The sequence below is a fragment of the Giraffa tippelskirchi genome, chromosome 13 (assembly GCF_054371585.1).
Source record: "Giraffa tippelskirchi isolate mGirTip1 chromosome 13, T2T-mGirTip1v1.2.pri, whole genome shotgun sequence".
Classification (NCBI taxonomy): domain Eukaryota; kingdom Metazoa; phylum Chordata; class Mammalia; order Artiodactyla; family Giraffidae; genus Giraffa; species Giraffa tippelskirchi.
In genome coordinates, this window is record NC_137287.1 from 31,908,240 (window position 1) to 31,934,160 (window position 25,921).

Genomic DNA, 25,921 nt, shown 5'->3' on the forward strand with positions numbered 1-25,921 from the left:
TCGATGGACAGGTAGGTTGCTCTTTAAGGTAAGCTGACTTAAGAATCATAGACTCAAAACTGATTTCGAGTCCCTGTTCAGTCCCTCTCTCCTCAGGTTCCACAGGAATTGGTCACTTTTGCTCATCCAGGAAAAGATGAGGCCTCTTTCTTGACCTGTGATCTGCTTATAAGCATTCTGTCCACTTTTCTCAGAATGTAACTGGACGACTCATGGTGGGCCTTCGCTGGTGGAACCAGATTGATGAAGATGGGAAAAGCCACTGGATTTTTGAAGCCAGAAAGGTATCTTCCAATACTTGTCAAGCTAGAGCCGAGAAAACGGCCGTGGAAAGTCCCTATGGGTTCCTTTTGAGCTTTGCACGATCTGTTCCCTGCCGGACACAAGGCCCATAGAGGCTGGTGCCTGTTCCGAGTCCCCACTGGCAGAAGCACGTGTGATAGTAATGAAAATCAGAGCATGCTCCTTTGGGACCGTTTTCACGAGTTGTGCAACTGAATCTCTTTCTTGCCACAGGTCTCTCCAGACACAGTGGCTGCCACAGAGGCAGAAGCGCGGGTCTTCTGGCTTGGCCTCATCGTCTGTCCCATGATTTGGATCGTGTTCTTTTTTAGCTCCTTATTTTCCTTGAAGCTCAAGTGGCTGGTAAGGCAACACTCGCTCGGATGTCTGTACAGAACTGGCAGTTGCAGAAGTGGGTTTTTGTTCTTGATTAAGCAATCGATGGATCGAAACAGCTTTATTGAGAAAGAATTCACATACCAGGCAGTGCACCCATTTTGTGTGTATGATTCAGGAGCTTCCCAGGTGGCTCAGTGGTAAAGAATCCACCTGCCAAGCAGGAGACAGGTTCGATCCTTGGGTCAGGAAGATCCCCTGGAGGAGGAAATGGCAACCCACTCCAGTATGCTTGCCTGGGAAATCCCATGGACAGAGGAGCCTGGGGGGCTATTGTTGTGGTCCTTTAATGGAACGGAACCTGGTGGTATGGAGTCGACGATAAGAAAGTAAAAGAAAGAAGGAAGAAAAGAGGCTGATATTCCCTGGTTTACACAGAATGTCAATATAACTCTAGGAAAAAAAGCACCATCTACGTAGGCTCAGGGTGCCCTCTCAAAGAAGTCTTGAAAGCCTGGGCAAGTAAGTAGACACAGCAGACACCTGTGCTCCGTGGAAGCAGCCTGAAGGAGAGAGAGAGAAAAATGAAGAAAGACACGGGGTGCCGAGTTCTGATGGAACAGGGCGTTTATTCAACATATTGTGGGCATATACACTGTCTAACAAGATAGCTTTTCTCAGTAGAGATAAGAATCAAAAATCTTACAAGTCATCCAGAAAACATGAGGCTAGAATCAATCTCAAAGAGAGGGGGTTGTAAATAGTTACTTTCCATATCAGAAGGGAAGAGAGTTGTAAATGGTTACTTTTCACTGTATGGCAAAGCTAACAAAGGTAATGCATAGATTCCCCTGCATTCAGGAGCTAATAAGGAACAGAGGATTTATACAAGACGGAAAACAGCACACAGGAAGCCTCCTGTTAAATGCTTCCTGACAGGCTATAGTCAGTGAAAAAGCAAAAGTCGCTCAGTCATGTCCAATTCTTTGCGACCCCATGGATTGTATAGTGGGATCGCAAAGAGTTGGACACGACTGAGCAACTAAACAACAGCAGCAAGTCTGTTCACAGGGTTGTGCAGCCAGCACCACGGTTGGTTTTAGGAAATTTTTATCACCCCAGGAGATCCTGAGCCCTTTAGCCATGACCCTCCCCGTGCCTCTGTTCCCCTAGCCCCTGTTCGTGAAAGTTAGTCACTCAGTTGTGTCCAACTCTTTGTGATCCCATGGACTATAGCCTGCCAAGTTCCTCTGTCCATGGAATTCTCCAGGCAAGAATACTGGAGTGTGTAGCCATTCCCTTCTCCCAACCCAGGAATCAAACCAGGGTCTCCTGCATTGCAGGCAGATTCTTTACCAGCTGAGCTACCAGGGAAACCCTGCACCGCCCCTGTTCCCTGCCCTCCTCCATCCCAGCCCCCTGCCACCCATGAATTTATGTTTCTGTAGATTTGGCTCTCTGGACACTTTCTATAAAAGAATCATACAATACATGGTCTTGTGTGACTTGGTTCTTTTTAACAATGTTTTCAGGGTTCATCCCTGTTGTAACAGGTATCAGTACTGCTTTCTTTTTTATGACTGAATCAGTTCAGTTCAGTCGCTCAGTCGTGTCCAACTCTTTGTGACCCCATGAACTGCAGCACGCCAGGCCTCCCTGTCCATAACCAACTGCCGGAGTCTACCCAAACCCATGTCCATTGATGCCATCCAACCATCTCATCCTCTGTCATCCCCGTCTCCTCCTGCCCTCAGTCTTTCCCAGCATCAGGGTCTTTCCCTAATCTGGATGGACCATGATTTGTTTATCTGTTCATCCACTGATGGACATTGGTTGTTTCCACCTTCTGGCCTGTATGAATAATGCTGCTGAGAGGTGTTTCTAGAAAAAGTGGATGACATCCTAGCTTGGATAGGTAGGAAATTTGCCTCAGTAGGAATAAGCCAGCCTCAGGGTTCTGGAGTTTTATTTCTGAGTTATGACACTGCTTTGCCATGAGCTGGCTCATTCCATGAGGAGACAAAATATCCACAGATGGTATGAGCCACAGCATAATTGAGTGTGTGGGCTCTGGAGTCTGGATCCTGGCTCAGTCTCGTTCCAGCTCTGGGACTTCAGGCACCTTGAGCTTCCCTGGACTTGCATGTTCTCCCTGTAAAGTGGGACGATAGTGGCCCCAGCCTCTCTGGTTTCTGGTGTTTAAAAGGTGTCCTTGAGTATCTGTATTATTATGTTAGTTGCTCAGTCATGTCTGACTCTTGGCAACACCACGGACTGTAGCCCACTGGGCTCCTCTGCCCATGGGATTCTCCAGGCAAGAATACTGGAGTGGGTTGCCATTCCCTTCTCTAGGGTATCTTCCTGACCCCAGGATCAAACCAAGGTCTCCTACATTTCAGGCAGATTATTTACCATCTGAACTACCAGGGAAGCTCTCCATAAAGGTTGGCTAACACTGGTGGGTGTGGGCCGGAGCCACTCCTGCTTGGTTTGGGAGGAACATTTCAATCCGTGCTCTCAGGAGAATGACCTCTGCTTCGTCTGAGTGCAGGCCCTCGTGATAGCTGGGATCTCTCTCCAAGCCGCCAACCTGTACGGCTACATCCTGTGTAAGATGGGAGGCGAGAGCGACATCAGCAAAGTCACAGCCAGTTTTCTGTCCCAGACGGTGTTCCAGACGGTGAGTTACTGAAGTCTGACTCCTGGACCCCTGATGTCCAGACACTTGAAAGTCCCGGAGGCCTGCTGGCAGTGGCAGTTTATGATGTTTTTTCCGTATCAGCCAGACTGCCAGTGTTAGCTGGGTTGTGTTCGTGGTTAAAATATGCACAACAAAATTTACTCTTTTAGCCATTTTTAAGTGTACAGTTCAGTATACCCACATCATCATGCCACCACAACTCTTTCATCCAAGCAGACTCTGTACCCACTAAACATTTAACTTTCTCCCCAACCCCAACAAACTCCAGGAAACCACCTACTTTCTACCCGCACGAATTTGACTAATCTAGGGACCTCACGTAAGTGGAATCACACAGCGCTTGTCCTTTTGTGATTGCTATTGTTGGTTTTGAGTGATTTCTTTCAACTATAGAGGGCTTCCTTAGTGGTTCAGATGGTGAAGAGTTTGCCTGCAATGGAGGAGACCTGGGTTCGATCCCTGGGTCAGGAAGCTCCTCTGGAGAAGGGATTGGCAACCCACTCCAGTATTCTTGCCTGGAGAATCCCATGGACAGAGCCTGGCAGGCTATAGTCTATGAGGTCGCAAAGTGTTGGATATGACTGACATGACTAACACTACTACCACCCAGGTGGCTCAGTGGTAAAGAATCTGCCTGCCAATGCAGAAGACGTGGGTTTGATCCCTGGGTGGGAAGGATCCCCTGGAGAAGGAAACGGCAACCCACTCCAGTATTCTTGCCTGGGAAATCTCATGGACAGAGGAGCCTGGTGGGCTACAGTCCATGGGGTTGCAAAGAGCTGAACATGACTTAGCAACTAAACCACAACAATAGAATTAAGAGCTGTAACAATTTTTTTAAACCTAGCCTGAGTTCTAGAAGCAACAAACAGATCTTCCAAATGTGACCAGGCTCTTCCTGGAATGGTTCGAGCTATCTTAAGTGTGAACAGTGAAGCTTTAAGCCAAGACCTTGAGCAAGCAGCCTTGCAGGCTTTCGGTTCACCGTGGGCTTGCTCTGGCCTTGATTCGGCAGTCAGGCCACACAGACATGGGACAGAAAGCCAGGGCTTTCTCTTCCCTTTGCAGACCTGTCCCAGCGACTTTCAGAAGCCTGGCCTTGATGGGCTAGAGATTCACAAGCATTAGGTAAGCGGTGGGGTCGAGGTGGTGGCCTGGACCGTGCAGGGCTAGGGGTTCTCGTGGAAGCGTGGCTCCCCTGGGCTCAGCTGGGCTTGTGGTCTGGGTGGGCGTCCCAGGGGGCCTGAGCGGCCTGTGTGCACAGCAGGGGTGAGGGTGGGGACCAACCTGTGTGCTGGGCCTTCCTGGGCTGTGTGGCCTCACGGCCCTTTAGAGGGGTCCCACCTTCCTCACCTTGAAAAGGTGCAGATTTGACCCTGGGCAGGTGAGGGGGGCAGATGACGAGAGGAGTGGGAAAGAAGAGCGGACGTGTGCCCCTTCCACTTCCGTGCCCGGAGCCAGGGGGGAGATGGGAATTTCCTCGTCCCTGAGCTGCTCTCAGTTCCTGTGTCTTTCAAACAGTGAGTGTCTCATGGCAATAAGTCTCCCTTACACTTTGCATCTCTCCTTTCATGTAACTTTAAAAACCCTGTCAATTGTCATGTCTGGCACTGGAAATTGCCAGATATGTGTGCCGTGCTTAGTCAGTTGTGTCCGACTCTTTGCGACCCCATGGACTGTAGCCCGCCAGGCCCCTCTGTCCATGGGGATTCTCCAGGCAAGAATACTGGATGGGTTGCCATGCCCTCCTCCAGGGGATCTTCTCGACCCAGGGCTCGAACCGGGGTCTCCTGCATTGCAGGCAGATTCTTTACCAGCGGAGCCACCAGGGAAGCCCACTGATGGATATAGTGAACATGTAATTCCTTTATGGGGTGTCTGCACTGACCCCCAATTCTGTTCATGTGGGTGATGTGCAGGTTTTTGACTACGCCTGGCCGCATCCTGCGCACTGACCTTGGCCCAAGCCCCAGTGGGAGGCTGCGTCGCTATTTGAATTTTTCTTCCATCTGACAACAGTGTCTGCACTACGCTCTCAGTGGTAAAGAATCCGCCTTCCAATGCAGGAGACCCAGGTTTGATCCCTGGGTTGAGAAGATTCCCTGGAGTCGGAAATGGCAACCCGCTCCAGTATTCTTGCCTGGAGAATTGCATGGACAGAGGAGCCTGGCGGGCTACAGTCCATGGGGGCTGCAAAGACTCGGACATGACTTAGTGACTAAACCACAAGAACAATGCTACAGCGAAGCCATACGTTCTTCCCTTTATCCCTCTGGTTCTTTTTCAGGCTTATTTTCCAAGGCAGCAAAGGCACAAGTGAGGTTCTGTGATGGGACAGCTTCTGACAGAGAAGAGAATTCCATGACCCACGAGCTACTGGGTTTTCACGAGAAGCAGGCCTCGGGACAGAGGTTTGAGGTGCTGTTTTTATTTTTTAAATGGCACATCTGTAAAGAACGCCCTTTACACACGTTCTAAAGGAAAGTGTACAAATGCTAGATGATTAAAGTGTCTCTGAAAAAGTGACTTCACGCCATGCCCGGGGCTGGTCCCTCTCTGCCTGTGACCCGTGCTCTGTCCCCACACTGGCCAGGCGTGACGGACAGGATACGCTGCTTCCATTCTTCACGGCCTCCTGTCTCAGGAGCCGACGAGGTTCTCTCCTTCTGGCAGACGCTGACTACAGAACTCCTGGATTCCTGGAAAACAGGATGGCAGGCGCAGAAGCGCTGGGGACTCTCGGTGGCCCTGCCCTGTGCTGGCGAGGCCGCGTCTAAATGGGGCAGAGTCCCCGGGTGGCTTAATTCACCCCAGAGTCCCATCTCAGCTGATGCCCTGAATCTCTGCAAGTGAGCCCAGTACTGCTGGCTGCCCGTCGGTGGTTACAACCACAGCTGGAGGCCTCCTGTCGGCCCATTCTACAAATTGAGGATCCCGGAAATGTTATTTACCCTGGACGCTATTTCACTAGGCCGGCAGGGCTCAGCCACAAGCCAGGAGCCTGGAGCTTTAACTACTGACTCAACTTCGTCTCTGACAGCTGTCCGTTGACTGAATCAGGCCTGCACCTGGGTCTGGTTTGGCTCACTGTGCCCTTTTTTCCCCCCCTTTCTTCTTAATTTCTTTTTACAATTTTACTGAGGTGTAATATTAATATTTCCTATACTGTAAACTTCACCCTCACCGTGTTTTTAAGCTATGACTTAGTTCACAACACTGACGGACTGGAAGATTTTCCCAGACTCCTGGCTTCCTGGGCTGAGGGGGTCATCCCAGACCCCACCACCCCCATGTCCCCACGGAGGCTGCATGGCCATTCACGACCCCGAACGGGATCTTCTCTCTCCCAAGCCCACTCTGCTCACGTGCGTCACTTCCTGGCCCCGTGGCCCTCTGGATTCACAGGTCCCCTTAACCACTTACTCTGAATTATACTTCTGTAGGCGACAGTGGCTGGTGAATCCGGCGCTTCCACCAAAAAAGACTGTCCTTTGTCGCAGCTCTTACCTTAAAGAAACAAAGCAAGGAAAATTAAAACCCACGAAGAAAACACAGTGGTGACCTGAACTTGGGGCTCCTTCTGTGCCTGTGACACGGAAGATCTCGGGCCCACCTCCCTTGTAATGAAGATCAAAGCTGAGACAGGACGTCGGGGTCTCTGGGACCTCGCCTGCCTCCCCTCCACCCTGCAGCGAGCCTGGCTGGCATTGCCTCATGGATCTGACCTGTGCCTGGGCAATGCTGTTTAGTGTGTGTGTGTGTGTGTGTGTGTGTGCGTGCGTGCGTGCGTGCGTGCGTGCGCGCGTGCGCGCGCGTGCGCCTGAGAACCCTCTGGGGGAAATGTGGCAAATGCATGTTCCAGGGCCCCACAAAGAACCGATTTAGCAGCTCCTGGTGGGCCTGGGAACCTGCATTTTAAAAAGATGGATTTGTTCTCCAGTAAGAAGATAATGAAGGCTCAGACTGAAAGAGTACAGAGGACAGAAGGTTAACCGTGAAGAATGAGTTCAAGGGAAGCTACTGGGGTGTCAGCTGTCTTTCTAGAAATAGTAAATGCATGTAAGTGTGGCATATACACACATATACACACTAAAGTATTTTTTTTTTAAATGCTTGGGCGCATACACATATTCCACTCGTTGCTTTCTCCCTGTGTAACTATATCTTGAAGGTCACTCCACGTTGGCATCAACCCATCCAGGTGGGCATGGGGCGGGGCCTGGCCTGGCGGCGAGCTCCTCTCCTGTCAGGTCCTGAGTAGACCCTGCCCCCGCCCCCCCAGCCCCTGCTGGAGAAGCAGGATCAGTGGTCCCACAACCCACAGCTGCTCCCCAGCCTCTGGGGGGACCCTGGCCAGGCCAACTGCGGAGCAATCGTCTCCCCAGCATGTTGGTGGGTGGGACAGGGACACCCGGGTGTTTGGGGGTGCAGAGTGGGGCCCCACGCACTGGCCTGGGCACTGTGGGTAGAAGCAGCTAGGGAAGCCTCCGAGTTCCTGGCCGCAGGACCAGGTCTGGGAAGTCACCGGTCCCACAGCAGGCTCGTGGGGCCACTTCCTCCTCATGTTCACCCGGCGTCCTCCCCTTCCCAGAAGACCGGCCCGAACCCTCACAACTCACTCTGGTGGGCTCCCCACTTCCACAAACCTCCCCTCTCCTGGGCCCTGCCCTGTCCGAGACCACTCTCCTCGCATATGCCGTCCACCCGTGCAGCCCCCACGGTGGCTCCATCACCATCCCTACCTAACAGGTGAGCCTGAGGCTCAGAGCCCGGCAAGGTCCTGCCCAAGCCCAGAGCCAGTGGAGGGGCAATGGGGGCGGTGGCGGGGTTCCAGGGGCCTGGGGCGAGGGGCTGGGAGGCTGGGATCCCGACGCCAAAGCCTGGCAGCTCCCTCGCTGCATGGTCCCACAGGGGCTGTGCACGGCCTCCACAGCCTCCCGTCTGTCCCCGGTGATGGGGCGGTTCCCTCACTGCACAAAGTGGCTCTGAGGGCCTCGGCGGCCTCACAGGGCCCTGTCCACCTCACTGCAGCATGTGGCGGTGTTCACCCCATCCCTTCCCACGCTTGCTGCCCCCAGTCCTGCGGTTTCAACTAGAGGTGAGGTCTGGTGATGTGTGCCATCACATGGGGGCGTGCCCACTGGATGGCACCGCGTCCTCTCAGTTCAGGACTGAGGCCCGAGGCTGTCCGGCCATGTCTCCTACCAGGAGCTCTGAGGACTGAGACCACCGCAGCCTGCAGCTGGCGGGAGTGACCACTCAGACCCACCGCCCACCTGGCCCCACACACTCGCGCGGCCAGCCTAGCTCCAGGGGCTTTGAGGGGCACTACCTGCTCCTATGACCCCAAGGGACACGCTGGTCAATGCAAAGACGACACTTGGGAAGGCTGGAAAAGCATCCAGTGTTGTTTCCCGGAGGGGAACCAGGTACCATAAGTGCTGCTGGAGGTGGGAACCATCGAGGGGGCTCCAGAGGCCACCCTGCTGGGCACCCGGGGCTCTCTGGGGTCTTCCCGCCCCCCTCCTAGACGCAGGCCTCTTCCACACTGTGCTCTCAGCCCCCTCTACGCCATCCCCCCATCATGGACATGGCCCCCTCTGCTCCTGACCTCTCCCCAGCTGACAAGCTAGGGCCCTGCCCGCTCCACACGGTGCCAGCAGGGAGCCGGCTCTCCCGTGCTCGCTGGTCCTGGGTGGCGTCTCCAGCTCCCCAGGAGGTCACACTGGGCAGCATGGACGTCAGGGACACCTCCTTCTCTCCACCTGTCACAGCCTGTCGCTTCCCCTCTGTGTCCCTTCCTCTCCACGCTGATGGCCGGCTAGGTCCAGCCCTAACCGCCTCTCAACCAGTGCAGTCGCCCACAGCCTCAGCCTCTAAGCACACACAGCACCCACCCTCCCCAGTCACATTTCCTGACAGCTGGGGTCCAAACCACGAGGCTTGGCTGCAGAGCCGCCCACACCTGGGCTCTGACCTCCCGACAGACACCCTTGGCCCCTTAGGCCTTGTCTGCATAACCTCACTGCCCCACTTCCTCGTCACGGACACATCTAACTTCAGCAAGCCTGACTCTGTCATGGTGGGGAAGGAAATTCGGTGGTGGGTGTCACTGAAAGAGGGGGTGGCTGTCCCCCTGCTCCACGCACCAAGCTGATGCCCTGGAGTGAGTGTGGCGTGGAGGTGGGGCCTCCGAGGACTCTGGTACCCAGAGAGGAGCACGACCCCTGAAGGCAGGCCAGCGACGTGCCCTCCTGCTCACCCATCCGGGCATCAGAAGGGTTGTGCCGGGCTTCTCTGCAGACAGGACAAGGGGGGCCCTTCCTTGGGGTTCTCAAGGCTAATTCTGTCGATGACTTTCACGCCAGGCCCTAATTCCTGTGTGAGACAGGACTCGGACACATGCCCTCACCTCCTCTCCCCGGTCACCCCTGCCTGGCCCCTCTCCTTGGCGACTTCCTCTCCTCCCGCCCCCCTGCGCCAGGTGCCTCCATGACCAGTCTCTCCTCCACTGTTGCGGGCCCTTCCCGCCTCCCCGAGGCCCTTCTGCTCCCTCACCACACGCCCGCGTGTTTCCCTGCTGCTTTCAGCTGGGGGGCACACCTACCTATACGTGGATCCAAAGGCACTTTGCCAAGCAGCGGGATCTTCAGGTCCTGGCACATGGCCTCTGCACCCCCCGTCGTCGGTGGGAATATCTGAGACTCTTTCTGGGAGGCAATGTGAAAGGGGAGGAATCCTGAGTTTGTGTCAGAACCGTATGAATGGAACACATTTTAAAGAAACTTAAAAAAAAAAAGGCTCTTCTGAATGTGAAAAGAATTTCCATTAAATCAGCAACAGAGGTTTTTTTTTTTTTAAAAAAAACTATGATTCCAGTTCCCAAATGATGAGGAAAGCAGAAACGGTTTCCCAGAGACCCAACCACACCATTTCCCCAAGCGCGGAGGCCGGGACCTTGGGGAACGCGTTCTCACCTGGCATTTGGGGCACGCGTTCTCACCTGGCATTTGGGGCAGATGAAGCCACTCATGTTCTCCACCACCCCGATGATGGGCAGCTTCACCTTGTGGCAGAAGCTGATCTCTTTCCGGACATCCTGGAGCGACACTTCCTGTTAAGGTTCCAGAAGACTGGTTATTTCAGAGTCTGACCACAGACAGGGAACAATCGCGTGGTGGAGGGACGGCTGCAGGGCCGCAGGGTCACTGCCGTGAAGCTTTAGAGACTCTGTACGTAAGGGCTTCCCTGGTGGCTCAACGGTAAAGAATCTGCCTGCCAATGCAGAGTTGCAAAGAGTCAGACACAACTTAGCGACTGGACAGCTGTTCCGTGTTTCATGCAACCACGTGTGAGCCCTGTTTTAGGCGGGGGGGTGGGGGCAGCCTGCAGGCTCGCCTGGCTGCCTGTTTTCGAAGATCGAGTTCTTCTGGAGCACAGCCTGACCATCACGTTACCTCTGGCCACTTTTATCCCATAATGGTACCACTGGGGGTTGAAACAGAGACCCTGTGACCCGCAAAGCCTGAAATAGTTCCTCTCTGGCCCTTAACAGAAAAAGTCTGCCAACCTCTGACCTCAGTTATCATGACCACAACTTTATGGACCAAAAGAAAATAAGGAATATTACCGGGTTTGGAGCCCTGCAAATTCACTTCTGGACTCTGTGTACCTTACAGTGTGAGGAGCGTGGGTAATCAGAGCTTAGTACCCTCCCCAATCCACCTTTAAGCATCTCCAAGTGTTGTGTGCTGTCAAGTACGGCTTTAATGGTCATGGGCCCCCAGTGAACCCGGGCTTTGAGTCTATTCTCCTGAGGCCCACGTTTGTCCCTTGAGCCCTTGGAGGCTGGGGTGCAGACAAAAGGGCTTGACTAGAAAGTAAACCCACTGGTACTAAGCATCTCCTTAGGGTACCTCTGGTTCTCTCCCTACTGTCCTCTAAAAGCCCTGCTTTCTCAAAAATGACCGCCAAAGAAAGCCAGCTGCTGGATGTGCAAGGCTCCGAGGAAGTGGGTGTGCCCAGCCTGAAGTCCTGTTTTCTAGAGAAGTGACAGACACAGAAGCACAAACATAGCACGTCCTCACCGGCTTCCTGGGGAACAGCCGCTCTCCTCCTCCTGAACCTCAGGGGACTCGCTTTTCTTTCACAGTAAATATGGTATTGGAGAGGCCACTCTTGTGTCAACTTGATTGCTGCTGTTGCTTTTGACCATTTTTAGAGTGGTTTTAGGTTCACAGAAGGCAGAGTCCCCACATGTCCCTGCCCCACGTGGGAAGCCTTGCCCGCTATCAGCACCCGCCATCAGGGTGGACGCCCCAATCACACTGTCCTTGAAGGTCACTTCTTTGGGACTTGCTCTCAAGAGCACGGTGAGTCTAAGGGCCTAAGAGGGCACTGCTGGTGGCCCAGCTCTGTTTAATATCCATCAGGAAACATTTCTAATGAAGAATTCGTCTTCTTTCCACTGCCATCCTCGGGCCGGGCCCCCTTTCACCCCTGCTCTAGCCAGCCCCCACCCCAGCCACCTCATGCCTCCCTGTCCACCGACAATGGCTGAACTAAAGATAAACAAGGTTTCTGCGGGTCCCAGCCAGGGTGCTGGGGAGCCCAGGGTCTCAGGCCGTGGGACAAAGAGACCCTCTGGTGCGGTGCAGCGTGGACCCCGCTCCGCCCGGCCCTCGCTCACCTGCGGCGTGGTGATGATCACCGCCCCGTCAATGTGCGCCGCGGCCAGGTACTGCACCACTGAGAGGTGTTCGTCCGATGTCCCGGGTGGAGTGTCCACAATGAGGTAGTCCACCTCACCCCAGTCCACGTCGCGGAGGAACTGCTTGATCATGCCTGCGGGGGAGGCCACGGTAATGCACGCTGTCTCCTGTCCTCTGACCCTACAAAAAGCACAGCTCCTGACCCTTGTGCACAGCTCGTCTATGAGCTCCATCGGTGGGGTCTGGCAGTGCCTGGGGGCTTGTCCAAAACTAGGGAGGGTCTCCTACTTGCCTCCAGGGTGGAGAGGCCGGGGAACTGCTAACACTCTGTGATGCGGAGGACCGTCCACTCCCCACACCCTCCCAACAAGGGATTGTCTGGCTTGGAACATCACAGCAGCGAGGCTGAGGAGCCTTGCCCAGGTTGGCACTTCCGTACCTGCAGTCTGGACACCCTGTCAAACTGGTACTGACTTAACCCGACACCCTCCTCTCTCTGACACAAACAAGAGCACAAACCACCAGAGGGATTGTTTTAGGATTAGGTGGGTTTTTCAGGAGAGAAAAACCCATCAGAGATATGAAAATTTTTAATGTTGTATTTATTACATAAAATCGGAATTTCTATGGGCTCTCTTCAACCAGTGAAGAAAGAGGCCACCAGAGACACAGGCCATCCGATTGGGATGGGATTCGCTTCTGTCCCTGGAAGGACATGACTAGAGACAGAAAGCAGAGTGACAAACCGTTTTTCTTTGGTCCCCTCCAGATGACGGCATCGTCAGGGCTGCTGAGCAAGAAACCCACTGACATCACCCCCAAGTTGTCTTCCAGGAACTGGAAAGGATGATGCAAGAGACATTTTACTTCAAATCACAGTGCCAGGCACTTCCCCTATGTCTTGTGTCTGAGCACTGGCAGAAGAAATTGAGGGGGCAAAGTTACTATGTGATGTGAGTATATATTCACTTTTTGAATCCTTAAATCTCTCCCCCATCCCCCCCAAAAAAAATCATTAAAAAAAAAAGGTTACCATATTTGGGGGGATTGAAAGCTACCATATGGCCCTAGGTGGCAATGACAGTGAACTCAGCTGAAATAAACAAATACTCTCTCCTCTGAAGGAGGTGACAGAGGATGAGATGGTTGGATGCATCATGGACTCAGTGGACATGAATTTGAGCAAACTCTGGGAGACAGTGAAGGGCGGGGACGCCTGGTGTGCTGCAGTCCATGAGGTTGCAAAGAGACACAACAAAGAGACGTGACAGAGCGACTAAACAACAACAAACTTGCTGCTTTAACCTGGCTGGCCCTGCTTCTGGTTTCGTACATAAAGTTTTATTGGAAAAGGCCCATGGTCATTCATTTGCATATCACTACTTTCCATCTATGATGGTGGCAACTGTGTGGCCCACAGACTGGAAAGCGCTCCCCTCTGAGCCAATCTCTGGTTGTAACTGGATCCCTCATGCCCAGGAAGGTGCCTCAATGACTACCTGTTGACTGATAAATAGTCACTGATTGCCAGCCCACCACTCTCCGTCATGTACACACCACCCCGAAGGGAAGGCCTGGGGTGGGCACTCACCACTGGAGACCAGCCTGAGCCGCTCTGGTGAACCTGTGGGAACAGGAGCCTATCTCATTTGTGAGAAATTACACAGCCTGGTCATGCTCTACATGCAAAGTTTACACAGTAGGAGGACAGTTTTATAAATTACAATTTTATAAATTATATAATTATAAAATCGACAATTTTATAAATTACGATTCGTCGTCTTAAAGGCTGCCACTGAATTCTTAACAGGGAGTGAACATCGGGGGTTGGAGTTAGGTGATACAGGTGCGTGCTCACTCGCTTCTGTCGTGTCCGACTCTTTGTGACCCTACGGACTGTAGCCCACCCAGCTTCTCTGTCCATGGGATTTTCCAGGCAAGAATCCTGGAGTGGGTTGCTGTGCCCTCCTCCAGGGGATCTTCCCGACCCAGGGATTGAACCTGTGTCTCTTATGTCTCCTGCATCGGCAGGCAGGTTTTTTATCACTAGCGCCACGTGGGAAGCCAGGGATACAGATGACAGAGTGAACAGGCTTTCCCCTCCCAGGCTGGGTGACCTGGAAACTGCTTAAATGTCCAGTCAGGGAACCAGTGTTTATCAGAGTCCGGTGTCACCTGGGGGATTTTAAAAGTGTGACAGAAATCGGTTGGGGGTTGCTGCGAAGATGCAGGTAACTGTGGAACAGCGAGGCAGCCTCCGTAAGGAGTGGAGGGACGACTCTGAGTGAAGCAGTGGACACGGAACCCTCCCGCTGGTGGCCTGAGCTGCAGGGCTGAGCTGCTGCCCCAGGGGACAAGGCCTTGGAAAAGGGGTGTCGGCGGGAAGCTGGGGCTATTTCAAGAGCCAGACCCTTTCCAGTTAGGTGTTCACTAACCACCAGGGTGAGGGCTTCCCTGGTTGCTTCAGTGGTAAAGAATCCGCCTGCCAAGGCAAGAGACTGAGGTTCTATCCCTGGGTTGCAAAGATCCCCTGGAGAAGAACATGGCAGCCCACTCCAGTATTACTGCCTGGAAAATCCTATGGACAGAGAAACCTGGCAGGCCTTAGTCCCTGGGGTCAAAAAACAGTTGGACACAACTTAGCGACTAAGCAACAACAAACTGCCAGGGTTGAAGTCCACACCGACGCTTTTCTATGAAACTGGAACTTAGGCAATTTCTAACTGCACATCAGTCTTAGAATTTATGCTTCAGGCAACATTGGAGCCAAAAGACAAGGTCCATTTTTCCTGATGACATCCTACTTTTTTAAACAGTCAACTCAGATATAATTCACATACCACACAGCTCACCCAGTTAAAGTGTACACTTAAATGGCTTCAGGATAATCACAGAATTGCACATCCATCACCACAATCAACGTTAGAACATTTTGGTTACTCTAAGAAGATACCCTGCACCCCTCAAGTGTCACCCCCAACCCCCATGCTTCCCCCCACTCCTAGGTGGCCATGGATCTACTGTGTCTACAGAGCTGCCCGCCCCCAACATTTGACAAAAACGCAATTCAGGTAATATGTGACTCTTAGTCACTGGTCCATCTGAATGCCGAGTTCCAAAGAATAGCAAGGAGAGATAAGAAAGCCTTCCTCAGCGATCAATGCAAAGAAATAGAGGAAAACAACAGATTGGGAAAGACTAGAGATCTCTTCAAGAAAATTAGAGATACCAAAGGAACATTTCATGCAAAGATAGGCTCGATAAAGGACAGAAATGGTATGGACCTAACAGAAGCAGAAGCTATTAAGAAGAGGTGGCAAGAATACACAGAAGAACTGTACAAAAAAGATCTTCACGACCAAGATAATCACGATGGTGTGATCACTCACCTAGAGCCAGACATCCTGGAATGCAAAGTCAAGTGGGCCTTAGAAAGCATCACTACGAACAAAGCTAGTGGAGGTGATGGAATTCCAGTTGAGCTATTTCAAATCCTCAAAGATGATGCTGTGAAAGTGCTGCACTCGATATGCCAGCAAATTTGGAAAACTCAGCAGTGGCCACAGGACTGGAAAAGGTCAGTTTTCGTTCCAATCCCAAAGAAAGGCAATGCCAAAGAATGCTCAAACTACCGCACAATTGCACTCATCTCACATGCTAGTAAAGTAATGCTCAGAATTCTCCAAGCCTGGCTTCAGCAATACGTGAACCGTGAACTTCCAGATGTTCAAGCTGGTTTTAGAAAAGGCAGAGGAACCAGAGATCAAATTGCCAATATCTGCTGGATCATCAAAAAAGCAAGAGAGTTCCAGAAAAACATCTATTTCTGCTTTATTGACTATGCCAAAGCCTTTGACTGTGTGGATCACTATAACCTGTGGAAAATTCTGAAAGAGATGGGAATACCAGACCATCTGACCTGTCTCTTGAGAAACCTGTATGCAGGTCAGGAAGCAACAGTTAGAACTGGACATGGAACAACAGACTGGTTCCAAATAGGAAACGGAGTACGTCAAGGCTGTATATTGTCACCCTGCTTATTTAACTTCTATGCAGAGTACACCATGAGAAACGCTGGGCTGGAAGAAACACAAGCTGGAATCAAGATTGCAGGGAGAAATATCAATAACCTCAGATATGCAGATGACACCACCCTTATGGCAGAAAGTGAAGAAGAACTAAAGAGCCTCTTGATGAAAGTGAAAGAGGGGAGTGAAAAAGTTGGCTTCAAGCTCAACGTTCAGAAAACTAAGATCATGGCATCTGGTCCCATCACTTCATGGGAAATAGATGGGCAAACAGTGGAAACAGTGTCAGACTTTTATTTTTTTGGGCTCCAAAATCACTGCTGATGGTGTTTGCAGCCATGAAATTAAAAGACGCTTACTCCTTGGAAGGAAGGTTATGGCCAACCTAGATAGCATATTAAAAAGCAGAGACATTACTTTGCCAGCAAAGGTCTGTCTAGTCAAGGCTATGGTTTTTCCAGTGGTCATGTATGGATGTGAGAGTTGGACAGTGAAGAAAGCTGAGCGCCGAAGAATTGATGCTTTTAAACTGTGGTGTTGGAGAAGACTCTTGAGAGTCCCTTGGACTGCAAGGAGATCCAATCAATCCATCCTAAAGGAGATCAATCCTGGGTGTTCATTGGAAGGACTGATGTTGAAGCTGAAAATCCAATACTTTGGCCACCTCATGCAAAGAGTTGACTCATTGGAAAAGACCCTAATGCTGGGTAGGATTGTGGGCAGGAGGAGAAGGGGACGACAGAGGATGAGATGGTTGGATGGCATCACCGACTCGATGGACATGGGTTTGGGTAGACTCCGCGAGTTGGCAATGGACAGGGAGGCCTGGCGTGCTGCAATTCATGGGGTCGCAAAGAGTTGGACATGACTGAGCGACTGAACTGAACTGAACTTGAAGTCATACTTAAAAAAAAAAAAAACCAAACCCATTAATTCCTATTAATACTCATTCTCTAAGTCACTGGTCTTGAAAATGGGGGTAAACCCGATGATCCAACAGAGTAGGAGAAGAAGAGTGGAATTTCTCACCATTAGGATATTCAGTTTTGATAAACTACTTGTGCGCCGGCTCAGTCAGCAGTACGTGCGTGTGACCGACAATGAAGGGAGACCCACACTCCAGAGCCTGCCGCCCGCAGGTTCGCAGTCAGAGCCATGGTTCCGCTGCTCCGCCCTGACCCTACACGGCATTGGCGCCTCTCAGCACGTGGGAAGCAAGTGCCAAGCCCTGAGCAGAGCCCCCAGGGGCTGGCCCCGTCCACCTGGGCTACTCTCTGCCACCCTGCAGGCCACTCTGCCCGGCCCCACAGGTTACTGGGCTGAGGACACTCCTCCAGCCCAGCATGCCTTCCTCCGGGCTCTCTGGGCAGGGTGCCCTTGACCACCTCTTCCCAGAGAGCAGCTCCCCGGGCCCCTCTCCCTGCCATCTGTCCCATCCCCTTGCTGCACTTAGATTCCTATCGTCACCCGCCCTTCCCATGAGGGCAGGGTCTTTATCTGCCTTGTTCACCTCTGAACCGCAGCACCCAGTGCTTCAGTAAAGAACGATCCAGCCTGGCTTCAAAATGCACCCCCTGGGGAGCCCCTTCCTGGCTGGCTCTGCGCACCAGGGTGTAGGGAGGGAGTGGCACCTAGCTCGGCTGCACCCCCTCCACCACCCCACGTCACCCACCTGCCTCGCAGTCTCACTTCCCCTCACTTCCCCCGTGACCACAGGGGCAGAAATATTCCCTTGCTTCCAGCCTACAGAGCTCTTGCCAGCCCTGCTCAAGCTTTCCCAGCCAGGATGAAGTTTTCGTGTCTGACTTCTGCATTTGACTTGCTCTTTCCCTTCCCCTCTAAGACGGCATCGAAACGAACACGTCTCAGACGCCTTGGATGAACTTACAGATGGGCTGCCCCCCTACACACACCATCCCCAAACTCACAGCTGTTGTTAAAAGTAGACCATCAACTGAACCCTCCCCGACGTGGTCACATCCAGGCAAAAACATGCGCGCTTTGCTGACCCCCTGGCTTAGGGTGCGCAGCTCGGGGCTCAGGTTCATTTTAAGAAAATATTTCCTGGCGTTTTTTTTAATGTCGCCCTTACCTGTTCTCCTTCCAATCCCATGATCTTGGGAATTGATGGCCCGCATATATCGATGTCTAGAAGAGCAACCTGGGGAACAAGAAGAGACCAGGGCAGTGATGCAATGCAGGTCCAATCCTCTGGGTGTGCACAATCGGGAGGGGACGGGGTTAGAGGAACAGGAGGGAGAGGAGGAGACACAGAGAAACAGGGTCAAACGTGGACCAAGTGGAATCTCAGAGTTACAACATTCCCTTCCAGGCCTTGGAGACACAGTCAAGACTCCCAACAACTGCAACACTCCTATGCTCCCCTCAACCCCCACCACCCTCAATACAGCCTATTTTCAAGGTGAGCTTATGAACCAGGGTATCAGGTTGTTTGCAGAGTCAGGTCCAGCCACTGTTTACCTGGTTCTTACCACATCCTGGGGGGTGTGTGTGTCCTGGGGTGTGTGCGTGTGTCCTGGGGTGTGTGTGTGTGTGTGTCCTGGGGTGTGCATGTGTGTGTGTCCTAGAGTGTGTGTGTGTGTGTGTGTGTGTGTGTGTGTGTGTGTGTGTGTGTGTGTGTGTGTGTGTGTGTGTCCTGGTGGTGTGCATGTGTGTCCTGGAGTGTGTGTGTGTGCATGTGTGTGTCCTAGGGTGTGTGTGTGTGTGTGATCATTATAACTGCTTTACCAAAGAAGAAACTGTGGTTCAGTGTGGGGGTGGGGTGTGTGTGTGTGATCATTATAACTCTGCTTTACTGAAGAAGAAACTGTGGTTCAGAGATGCCCAGAGACTTGTTCAACGAGCAAGGAAGTGAGCTGGGACTTAAACCAAGGTCTCTGGACTCCAACACCAGGGTTTGTCCCACGGCTCCCGGGGCCTGGTGAGGAGGGCCAGAGTGGACCCTCCAGCTGAGTTCTGAGCAAGCCCTGTTTTCCTGTGATGCTGAAGGTTAACAGTGGCATAGGTTCAACTTCTAAAGGAAAAGGTAAGAATAAGGAAACACACAGAAGTTCTTTGCTAGTGACATGTCCAGCCCAGGAGGACTCTTTCCACCCCAAATGCCCTACTTTCCCCATGTGATACGTGAAAAGGTCTGAGACAGCTCTCAGAAACTCTCTAAAGAGCAGAGCTATTCATCCTGAAAGCTCTTATGTCTTAGATCCAAAGTGCAGCACCTCTGGGTAACTTTTTAACTTGCCCAAAATTCGTTTCTTGCTTCCCTCTTCCATTCTCTCAACAATCCCGTGATCTCCTCCTGTGATCCTCACATGACCTCACACCGGGGTCAGAAAAGGGGTTCATACACTGAATTGCCATCTGCTTCATGCACCCTCTGCTGGACTTCAAGAAGAATGCAACAGAAGTCATCCTAAAGACTTCTTGAGGCTTCAGGCTGGTGTGTGTTAATGGTCCAGAGACTTTACATCCAAGTCTGAGGACCTGGGAAATTACACCATCCCTACAACCCTAATGGGAGACTCTTGTCAATACTCTCGAGTTTCTAGCCTCTCGGTCTAGAATGCTGCTAAGTCACTTCAGTCGTGTCCGACTCTGTGCAATCCCATAGACGGCAGCCCACCAGGCTCTCCCATCCCTGGGATTCTCCAGGCAAGAACACTGGAGTGAGCTGCCATTTCCTTCTCCAATGCATGAAAGTGAAAAGTGAAAGTGAAGTCGCTCAGTCGTGTCTGACTCAGCGACCCCGTGGACTGCAGCCTACCAGGCTCCTCTGTCCATGGGATTTTCCAGGCAAGAGTACTGGAGTGGGTTGCCATTGCCTTCTCCTCGGCCTAGAATGTCTCACTCTCTTTTGGGAACAGTTTAACCAATTTCCTTTTGAGGAATTATTAATACATCATCCCACCCCCAACAGAAGGGGTATCTTGAGTGAAAGATGCAGGAAAGATATCATGCACATTCATTCCCGTGATGGTCTTCACCCCCTCCATACTCCAGGTAGTGGAATTGCCGATTATTTCAGAGCCCAGCAGTCCTGAGGCCCAGAAGCTGTTTGAGAACATGGTAACAAAGCTCCAGGCCCTACATTGGAGGCCCGGCTTCTCTAAGATCCTGCACATCAAGGTGGAAGGCTGCTAACTCAGGTTGGGGGCAGCAGGGACCCTGGCAGACCCACATCAGGCACACTCTTTGGACCTCTAGAGGGACTCTGATCTGGACTAGACTCTTGGAGGCTTATTATTTGGAATAATAATGATGACTATCAGGGACACTGATTGAGCACTTCCTATGCATAAAGCGTCGTGTTAAGCATTTTACAGTTACATGCATCATCTCACTCAGGACTGAGTCCCATTTTACAGATGAGAACACTGAGGCAGAGAGAGTCTGATAACCTGCCCACGGTTACAGCAGTGGTGTGGGCAGTGCTGGGAGGTGATGGTGGGCAGATCGACTCCAGAGCCTGTGTTCCTGGCCACCATACTAGACCTCACCCCCCTCTGGCCCCACAGGTTCAGCTAGACTTCAGACCCTCCCTCTTCTCCAGCAGTTAGACACCCTGCTATTCCATCTCCCCAGCTTTGCTCTCATTTCCTGCCACTGGTTCCAGCCACCGCCCTGGCTATGACCTTGTGGGCCCTCATGGAGACAAGACCAACATTTCCTGCTGGTTCACCATCACCCTCTGACAACACACTCGACTGCTGCTGTAGCAAAGCTCAGACCATGCCACTTTCCCATGGGAATGCCTTCCTGGGGCATTAAAGCCTCCTGGGCTGGCCCAGTCCCATACTCGGCTCCTCCACTGCAGCAGCAGCAGCAGCCCTGCCCTGCCCGCCTGTCCAGTCTGCCCTGGCGGTTCCAGCTCTGTGCCTCTGCCTATACCTCCTCCCGCCACCTTCTACCAGCTGCCATCAGAGTCCAGAGGACGCCTTCTCCAACCTGCTGCCCAGCTGGCCCCGGGAAGTCCCTTCTCTCTTTCGCCAGATCCCTCAAGCACACCTTGGGTAACAGATATCAGATTCCAGAGAAGCCCACATCAGTCAGGCAGGCCAATGGGAGTGGCTCCACACATCATAAAACAATCGGAAGAGAAATGAGTTACAAGCAGAATTCAGAGCCACAGTCAATGAGAGAAACACCAAGCTTTCCAGACCCCCTAGTCCCGCCTCGGCGCTGTCTCCAGAAGGCCACAGCCTCCCCAGCGTTTCTTTTCAGTCCTCTTGCAACAAAGTTCTTCTCCAGCTAGCACCGGTGCAGCTGGGCTACAAACCAAACCAGGGGCTGGCGAGCTACAACGCGGGGGCCAAACCCAGAATGCCACCTGTTTTTTACAGACCACAGCTAAGAATGGCTATTATGTTTTTAGAGTAGGGGGGAAAAAAATCAAAAGAATATATTTATTTCATGACATGTGACAATTATGAAATTCAAAGTTTTATTAGAACACAGCCACAGTCATTTGTTCACAGGCTGCTTTTGTGTTCAACGGGCAGAACTGAGAGTTGCTAAAGAAACTGTATAACCTACAAAACCTAAAATAATTACCATCTGGTGCTTTATATAAAAAGTCTGCTGACCCCTGAAGTCAACTCTTTTTAAACCCAATGATTTAAAAAATATATATTCCCAGAATTCTTGGTGAGGTATCAAAGAGGCCGTTTTGCATTTGTGTGTGTACACACATACTGAGGGCAGGCTGGAATGGTGGGCTGCATCCCCCTGCCCATGGTAGCTGCCTTTACTGGGTTGTTTTCGTGGAGGAAATTTAGCCTTTATTTTATTAAGAACTTAGGATGCTACTTCATACTGGGATAGAATGGTTTATCTCACACAAGTAGAAAGCACTGGCATTTATACAGTTTTTAGAGTTTTTAAAAAAATAATTGGCAATATGTGGCAGTTTTGAAATGTCAAATTAAATTAAAAGTACTCTACAGTCCGTGCTAGTACTATCTTAATAAAAAGGCCAAATAAAGGGGAGAGGCCATTAGTCAGTTATAAGACAAATATGAAAAGTTAGCCTTTATACATATAAAATAAAGTCCAACATTCAAAATGCAAAAAGAGAAAACTAATTTTCAAAAATGCATCAATGTATGAAAGAAGGCACACACCAAGACAGTGGAAAGAATTGAAATGGTCTGTAATGGCTTTCAACGTGAGCATAATAAAACTGTTTCTATGTTACACCAAACCCCTCTGCAGGCCCCAGACAGTCCTCTGGTGGAAAAACAGTTGGCAATCTACACAGAGTTTTGGCAAAACCAAAAAGGTGGAATGCATTCTGTGTTAAAAAAAAATAAAATAAAAACCTCAGTATTCATGGTTTCATCAGGTATAACACCGTAATCAAAGTGAATATTGGGGTCATGTTCTATGATCAAAGCAAAACTGAATGAGGCCCAATGAATAATCTGTATTTTGTTTTTTTTTAATATCACAGGGACTGCAAATTTCCAGCTGACCTTTTTGGTAAAAATTTTTCTCTTCCTCTCCCTCTCATACCTTTTATTAAAGCTGAAATCCTGAGAGCGGCCCTGGGGAATCTGAATTTTCCTGCTCCTCCGTGTATGTGGGTAATGGCCTAGTACAGGGGTCAGCAAGCGTTTTCAAGGGCCAAATGGAAAGTGTTTTAGGCTTTGTGGGCAAAACCCAGGATGATACATAGGTTTTAACACTGTAAAAACAACCATTCATAAATGTAAAAGCCACCCAAAGCTCACAGGCCATAAAAAGACAGGCTCTTGTTGGGAGACCTCTGGCTAGAAAAGACAGAAAGGGGGTTTCATAAAGATCCATAAAGAGAAAGAAGCTTGAACTGAACATAATAAATAATCGGCAAGCCTAGAGAAATGTACACCTGGTATCCACGTTCATGGCTAGAGAACCCAATGAAATATTCATTTCATTGCTCAACCCCCTTTCATTTCCTTGTTCCCTCTGCAGGGATCTAAATTCCAAAGAGGCCACTTCAACTGTTGCAAACGAATCATCCCCCTGCCAGCCATCATGAGCCCTGAGAAAGGAAGGAGCCTCTCCCAGATTCCCCCAAGGTCCCACCTGTGTGTTTTCATCCTCCGCTAGGCCGTGGGCCAGGTGGGCACTAAACGTGCTTTTCCCAACGCCGCCTTTCCCAGACAACACCAAGATCTTGTGTTTCACCGTCTTCATTTTTTCTTTGATTTCCTCTATGGCTGCAAAGAAAGCAAGTCAGGTGACCAAGCCCCTGACTCAATCTTTTAGTTTTTAAATTTTTATTGCAGTAGAGTTGATTTACAATGTTATGTTCATTTCTGCTGTACAGTAAAGTGAGTCAATTATATCTGTACATATATCCATCCTTTTTTAGATTCTTTTCCCATACAGGTCATTACAGAGTACTGATTAGAGTTTCCTGTACTACACAGTAGGCCCTTATTAGTTACCTATTTTATATATAGTGGTGTGTATATGTCAATCTCAATCCCCCAATTTATCACCCCCCCACCCCGCCCCAGTACCATAAGTTTGTTTTCTACATCTGAGACACTATTTCTGTCTTGTATATAAGTTCATTTGTACCACTCTTTTAGATTCTACATAAAAGCAATGTCATATGATATTTGTCTTTCTTGGAATGTCACTCTTTTGATGGGCTGGAAGGAGGTAAGTCCTCAACTATTTCAAGCGATCGTGAGTGAAACAGCACCTCACCAATGGTAGTAATAAGAGCTACAAAAAATCCAAAAAAAACCCCCCAAAAACAAACCCACAAGGCTACTAGCACATGAGAGTTCCTTACTTCTTGGTTTACTCATTTATCTCCTCTATTTGAACATAAAGTCCATGAAGCAGAGAACTCTGCAGTGTTCACACTATATTCCCAGCTCCAGAACACAGCTCTGAATACAGCAGTGATTCCCAACCTGGGGCAAACCCCACCAGGACGCATTTGGCAACGTCTCCGGATGTTTTTGGTTGCCGCAGGAAGGAGTGCTGCCCACGTGTAGTGGGTAGAGGCCAGGAATGCTGCTAAATGCCCTGCGGTGTTCAGGGCAGAGACACACTCACAACAAAGAATTATCCAGTCTTGAATGTCAGGAGTGCTGGGAGTGAGATGCTGACAAACTTCAGGCACTTAGTACCTGTCACCGATAACCATCATTATTACACATTTATAGTACTATGCTTTCAGTATTTCCTCCTAGCTCAAACCCTTAAAACATTATAACTGTTTTTGCCCAGTTTGATGAGGAAACGGAGGGTCAGCGAGGTTAAGGCTTCTTAATGACCTCATCTGTCTCAATCACAGCTGTGTACCCAGCACAGAACACTGTGCCTGCAAGTGATGAATTCATACTTCTGCTGAATTCATGGGAGAAGTGCTCCTCAAAAAGGACGGAAATTTTGTTCAAAGAAAACAGCTGGCAGAGCTAGGATTTAAGCCCAAGCTCCCTGACTTCCAAGTTTATACTCTGTTCCTGCTGGTGCCGCCCTCCTTCCGACCAATTCCACTTGCTGTCACTCAAACTTTTCGCCCCACCCCTCACCCCTGCCGACCTTCAGCCCTGCCCCGCCCCCCCCCGAGACCCTTTTGGACTCCACGCCAGTCACTGATTCAGGCTCCGCCCTGATCCCGCCAATTTTCTCCACGTTCTTCCCCTCCAGGCTCCGTTTCTGTCAGTCATTCCTCAAGCCCCGCCCCTTATCTGCAGACGTCCCCACCCCGCCTCCTCTGGGCCCCGACCCTGTCACTCATTCCTATCCCGCAACTCCGCCCACGCCCCGCCTCTTCTGGGATAGCGCTTTTCACTTCCCGTTCAAGCCTTGCCCTTTCCTCACCCGGGTCCACGGCAGCACCAGCTCCAGAAGCGCAGAGCCGCTGGTTGGGGCACCCCTGACATGAGGCCCCTCGACCGGCCTGGGCACTGTCGGCCCCTGGACAGTCTGCGCGGAGACAATATCACAGTTAGAATGGCTCCTCTCCTTTCAGCTACCCCTACCCGAGCCCCTTCCGCGCGCTCACCGTGAGGCACCTCCTCCATTCCGCTGCCCTGGACGCTTACGCGGTCACCGGAAACCGCTGTTGCGCATTTCCGTCTCATGGCGCTCAATCTGACTCTCCAGCTGCGCGAAATAAGTCTCCGAAACAGGACTCTGCGCACGCGCGAACCCTGTGGCTTGTGCTTAGGGCTGTTTTCTGTTCCTTTTAAAACTGAGCCTCAGTTATCTATCATAAATACTTCAGCGTGTCTGCTAGAAACAAAGGGGTTGCCCTACATCAATGCCATTTTCATACCAAAGAGATTTGATTGACGCAAAACTGTTAGCTTATATACACTTTTATATTCAAGTTAAGGAAGAGCCTACCATCCTCGCTCCCCCAACCACCTTAATTAAATTCAGGTTAAAGTTTTTAGCAGAATGCACTTGAAATTGTAGCACAGCAGGAAGCGCATGATACCAGTTGGTCCCATTATTGGTGATATTAGGGCTTGATCACTTAAAGATGATGTGTGCTCGAACAGAAACACGCCAGGGAATGGTACCATTTTCCATTTATAATTAATACGGACTTTGTGGGTGACATGTTGAAGTCACGTGAATATCTTGTTCTCAATCAACCTTTCACCCAGTGGTTTTAGCCTCATCCTTTGCCCGGTGGCAGGGAGGAAAGCGTCTACTGTTCTCTAACCTTCCCCTCCCTACTCCTCCTCACAAGGCTGTAAGAATGACGATGAAGTAAAACAAAATCAAACAAAGCTTCTCTCAGCTTTGCTCCAGGTCTCCTACTCTCCCAGCCAAACTCCTCTGTCTCACCTGGGATGGAATTTTCCATCTGTTGTGTTTGGGAGCAGAAG

General features: G+C 50.9%; 2 protein-coding genes across 8 annotated transcripts in view; one reads left to right on the forward strand and one right to left on the reverse strand.

Moving 5' to 3' along the window:
• TVP23A (trans-golgi network vesicle protein 23 homolog A) overlaps positions 1-7,394 on the forward strand; it is a 33,330-nt gene extending 25,936 nt beyond the window's left edge. Inside the window, exons 4-8 of the mRNA XM_081561086.1 lie at positions 195-284; positions 517-645; positions 3,170-3,298; positions 4,388-4,447; positions 5,607-7,394. Of these exons, the coding sequence (XP_081417212.1) occupies positions 195-284; positions 517-645; positions 3,170-3,298; positions 4,388-4,447 (408 nt within the window). The 3' untranslated portion in view covers positions 5,607-7,394. The remainder of the gene's footprint in view (positions 1-194; positions 285-516; positions 646-3,169; positions 3,299-4,387; positions 4,448-5,606) is intronic.
• Positions 5,728-25,132, reverse strand: NUBP1 (NUBP iron-sulfur cluster assembly factor 1, cytosolic). Of its 7 annotated transcripts, none has more exons than XR_014074140.1 (11): positions 25,087-25,132; positions 24,903-25,007; positions 23,142-23,275; positions 18,151-18,219; positions 13,622-13,654; positions 12,777-12,867; positions 11,407-12,163; positions 10,323-10,594; positions 9,927-10,029; positions 6,743-6,826; positions 5,728-6,018 (listed from the first exon to the last, which is right to left on the reverse strand). XR_014074140.1 is itself a non-coding variant. In XM_081561079.1 (11 exons), the coding sequence occupies exons 1-11, from the start codon at positions 25,103-25,105 to the stop codon at positions 5,960-5,962; spliced, it is 963 nt and encodes a 320-aa protein (XP_081417205.1). In that variant the 5' UTR covers positions 25,106-25,132; the 3' UTR covers positions 5,728-5,959. The 7 variants fall into 7 exon arrangements, 6 of the variants coding, with proteins under 6 accessions (XP_081417205.1, XP_081417207.1, XP_081417208.1 ...); XM_081561079.1 differs by having other exon boundaries at positions 10,323-10,433; positions 12,009-12,163; XM_081561081.1 differs by having other exon boundaries at positions 6,743-6,821; positions 9,923-10,029; positions 10,323-10,433; positions 12,009-12,163.
• Between the last annotated feature and the right edge of the window lie 789 nt (positions 25,133-25,921).

Coding starts and splice junctions, on each gene's coding strand:
- NUBP1 (XM_081561079.1), bottom strand. Junction 18,220..23,141: donor CGGAGGATGAAAACACACAG/GTGGGACCTTGG, acceptor CTTGTTCCCCAG/GTTGCTCTTCTAGACATCGA. Junction 10,030..10,322: donor TCATCTGCCCCAAATGCCAG/GTGAGAACGCGT, acceptor ATTGCCTCCCAG/AAAGAGTCTCAGATATTCCC.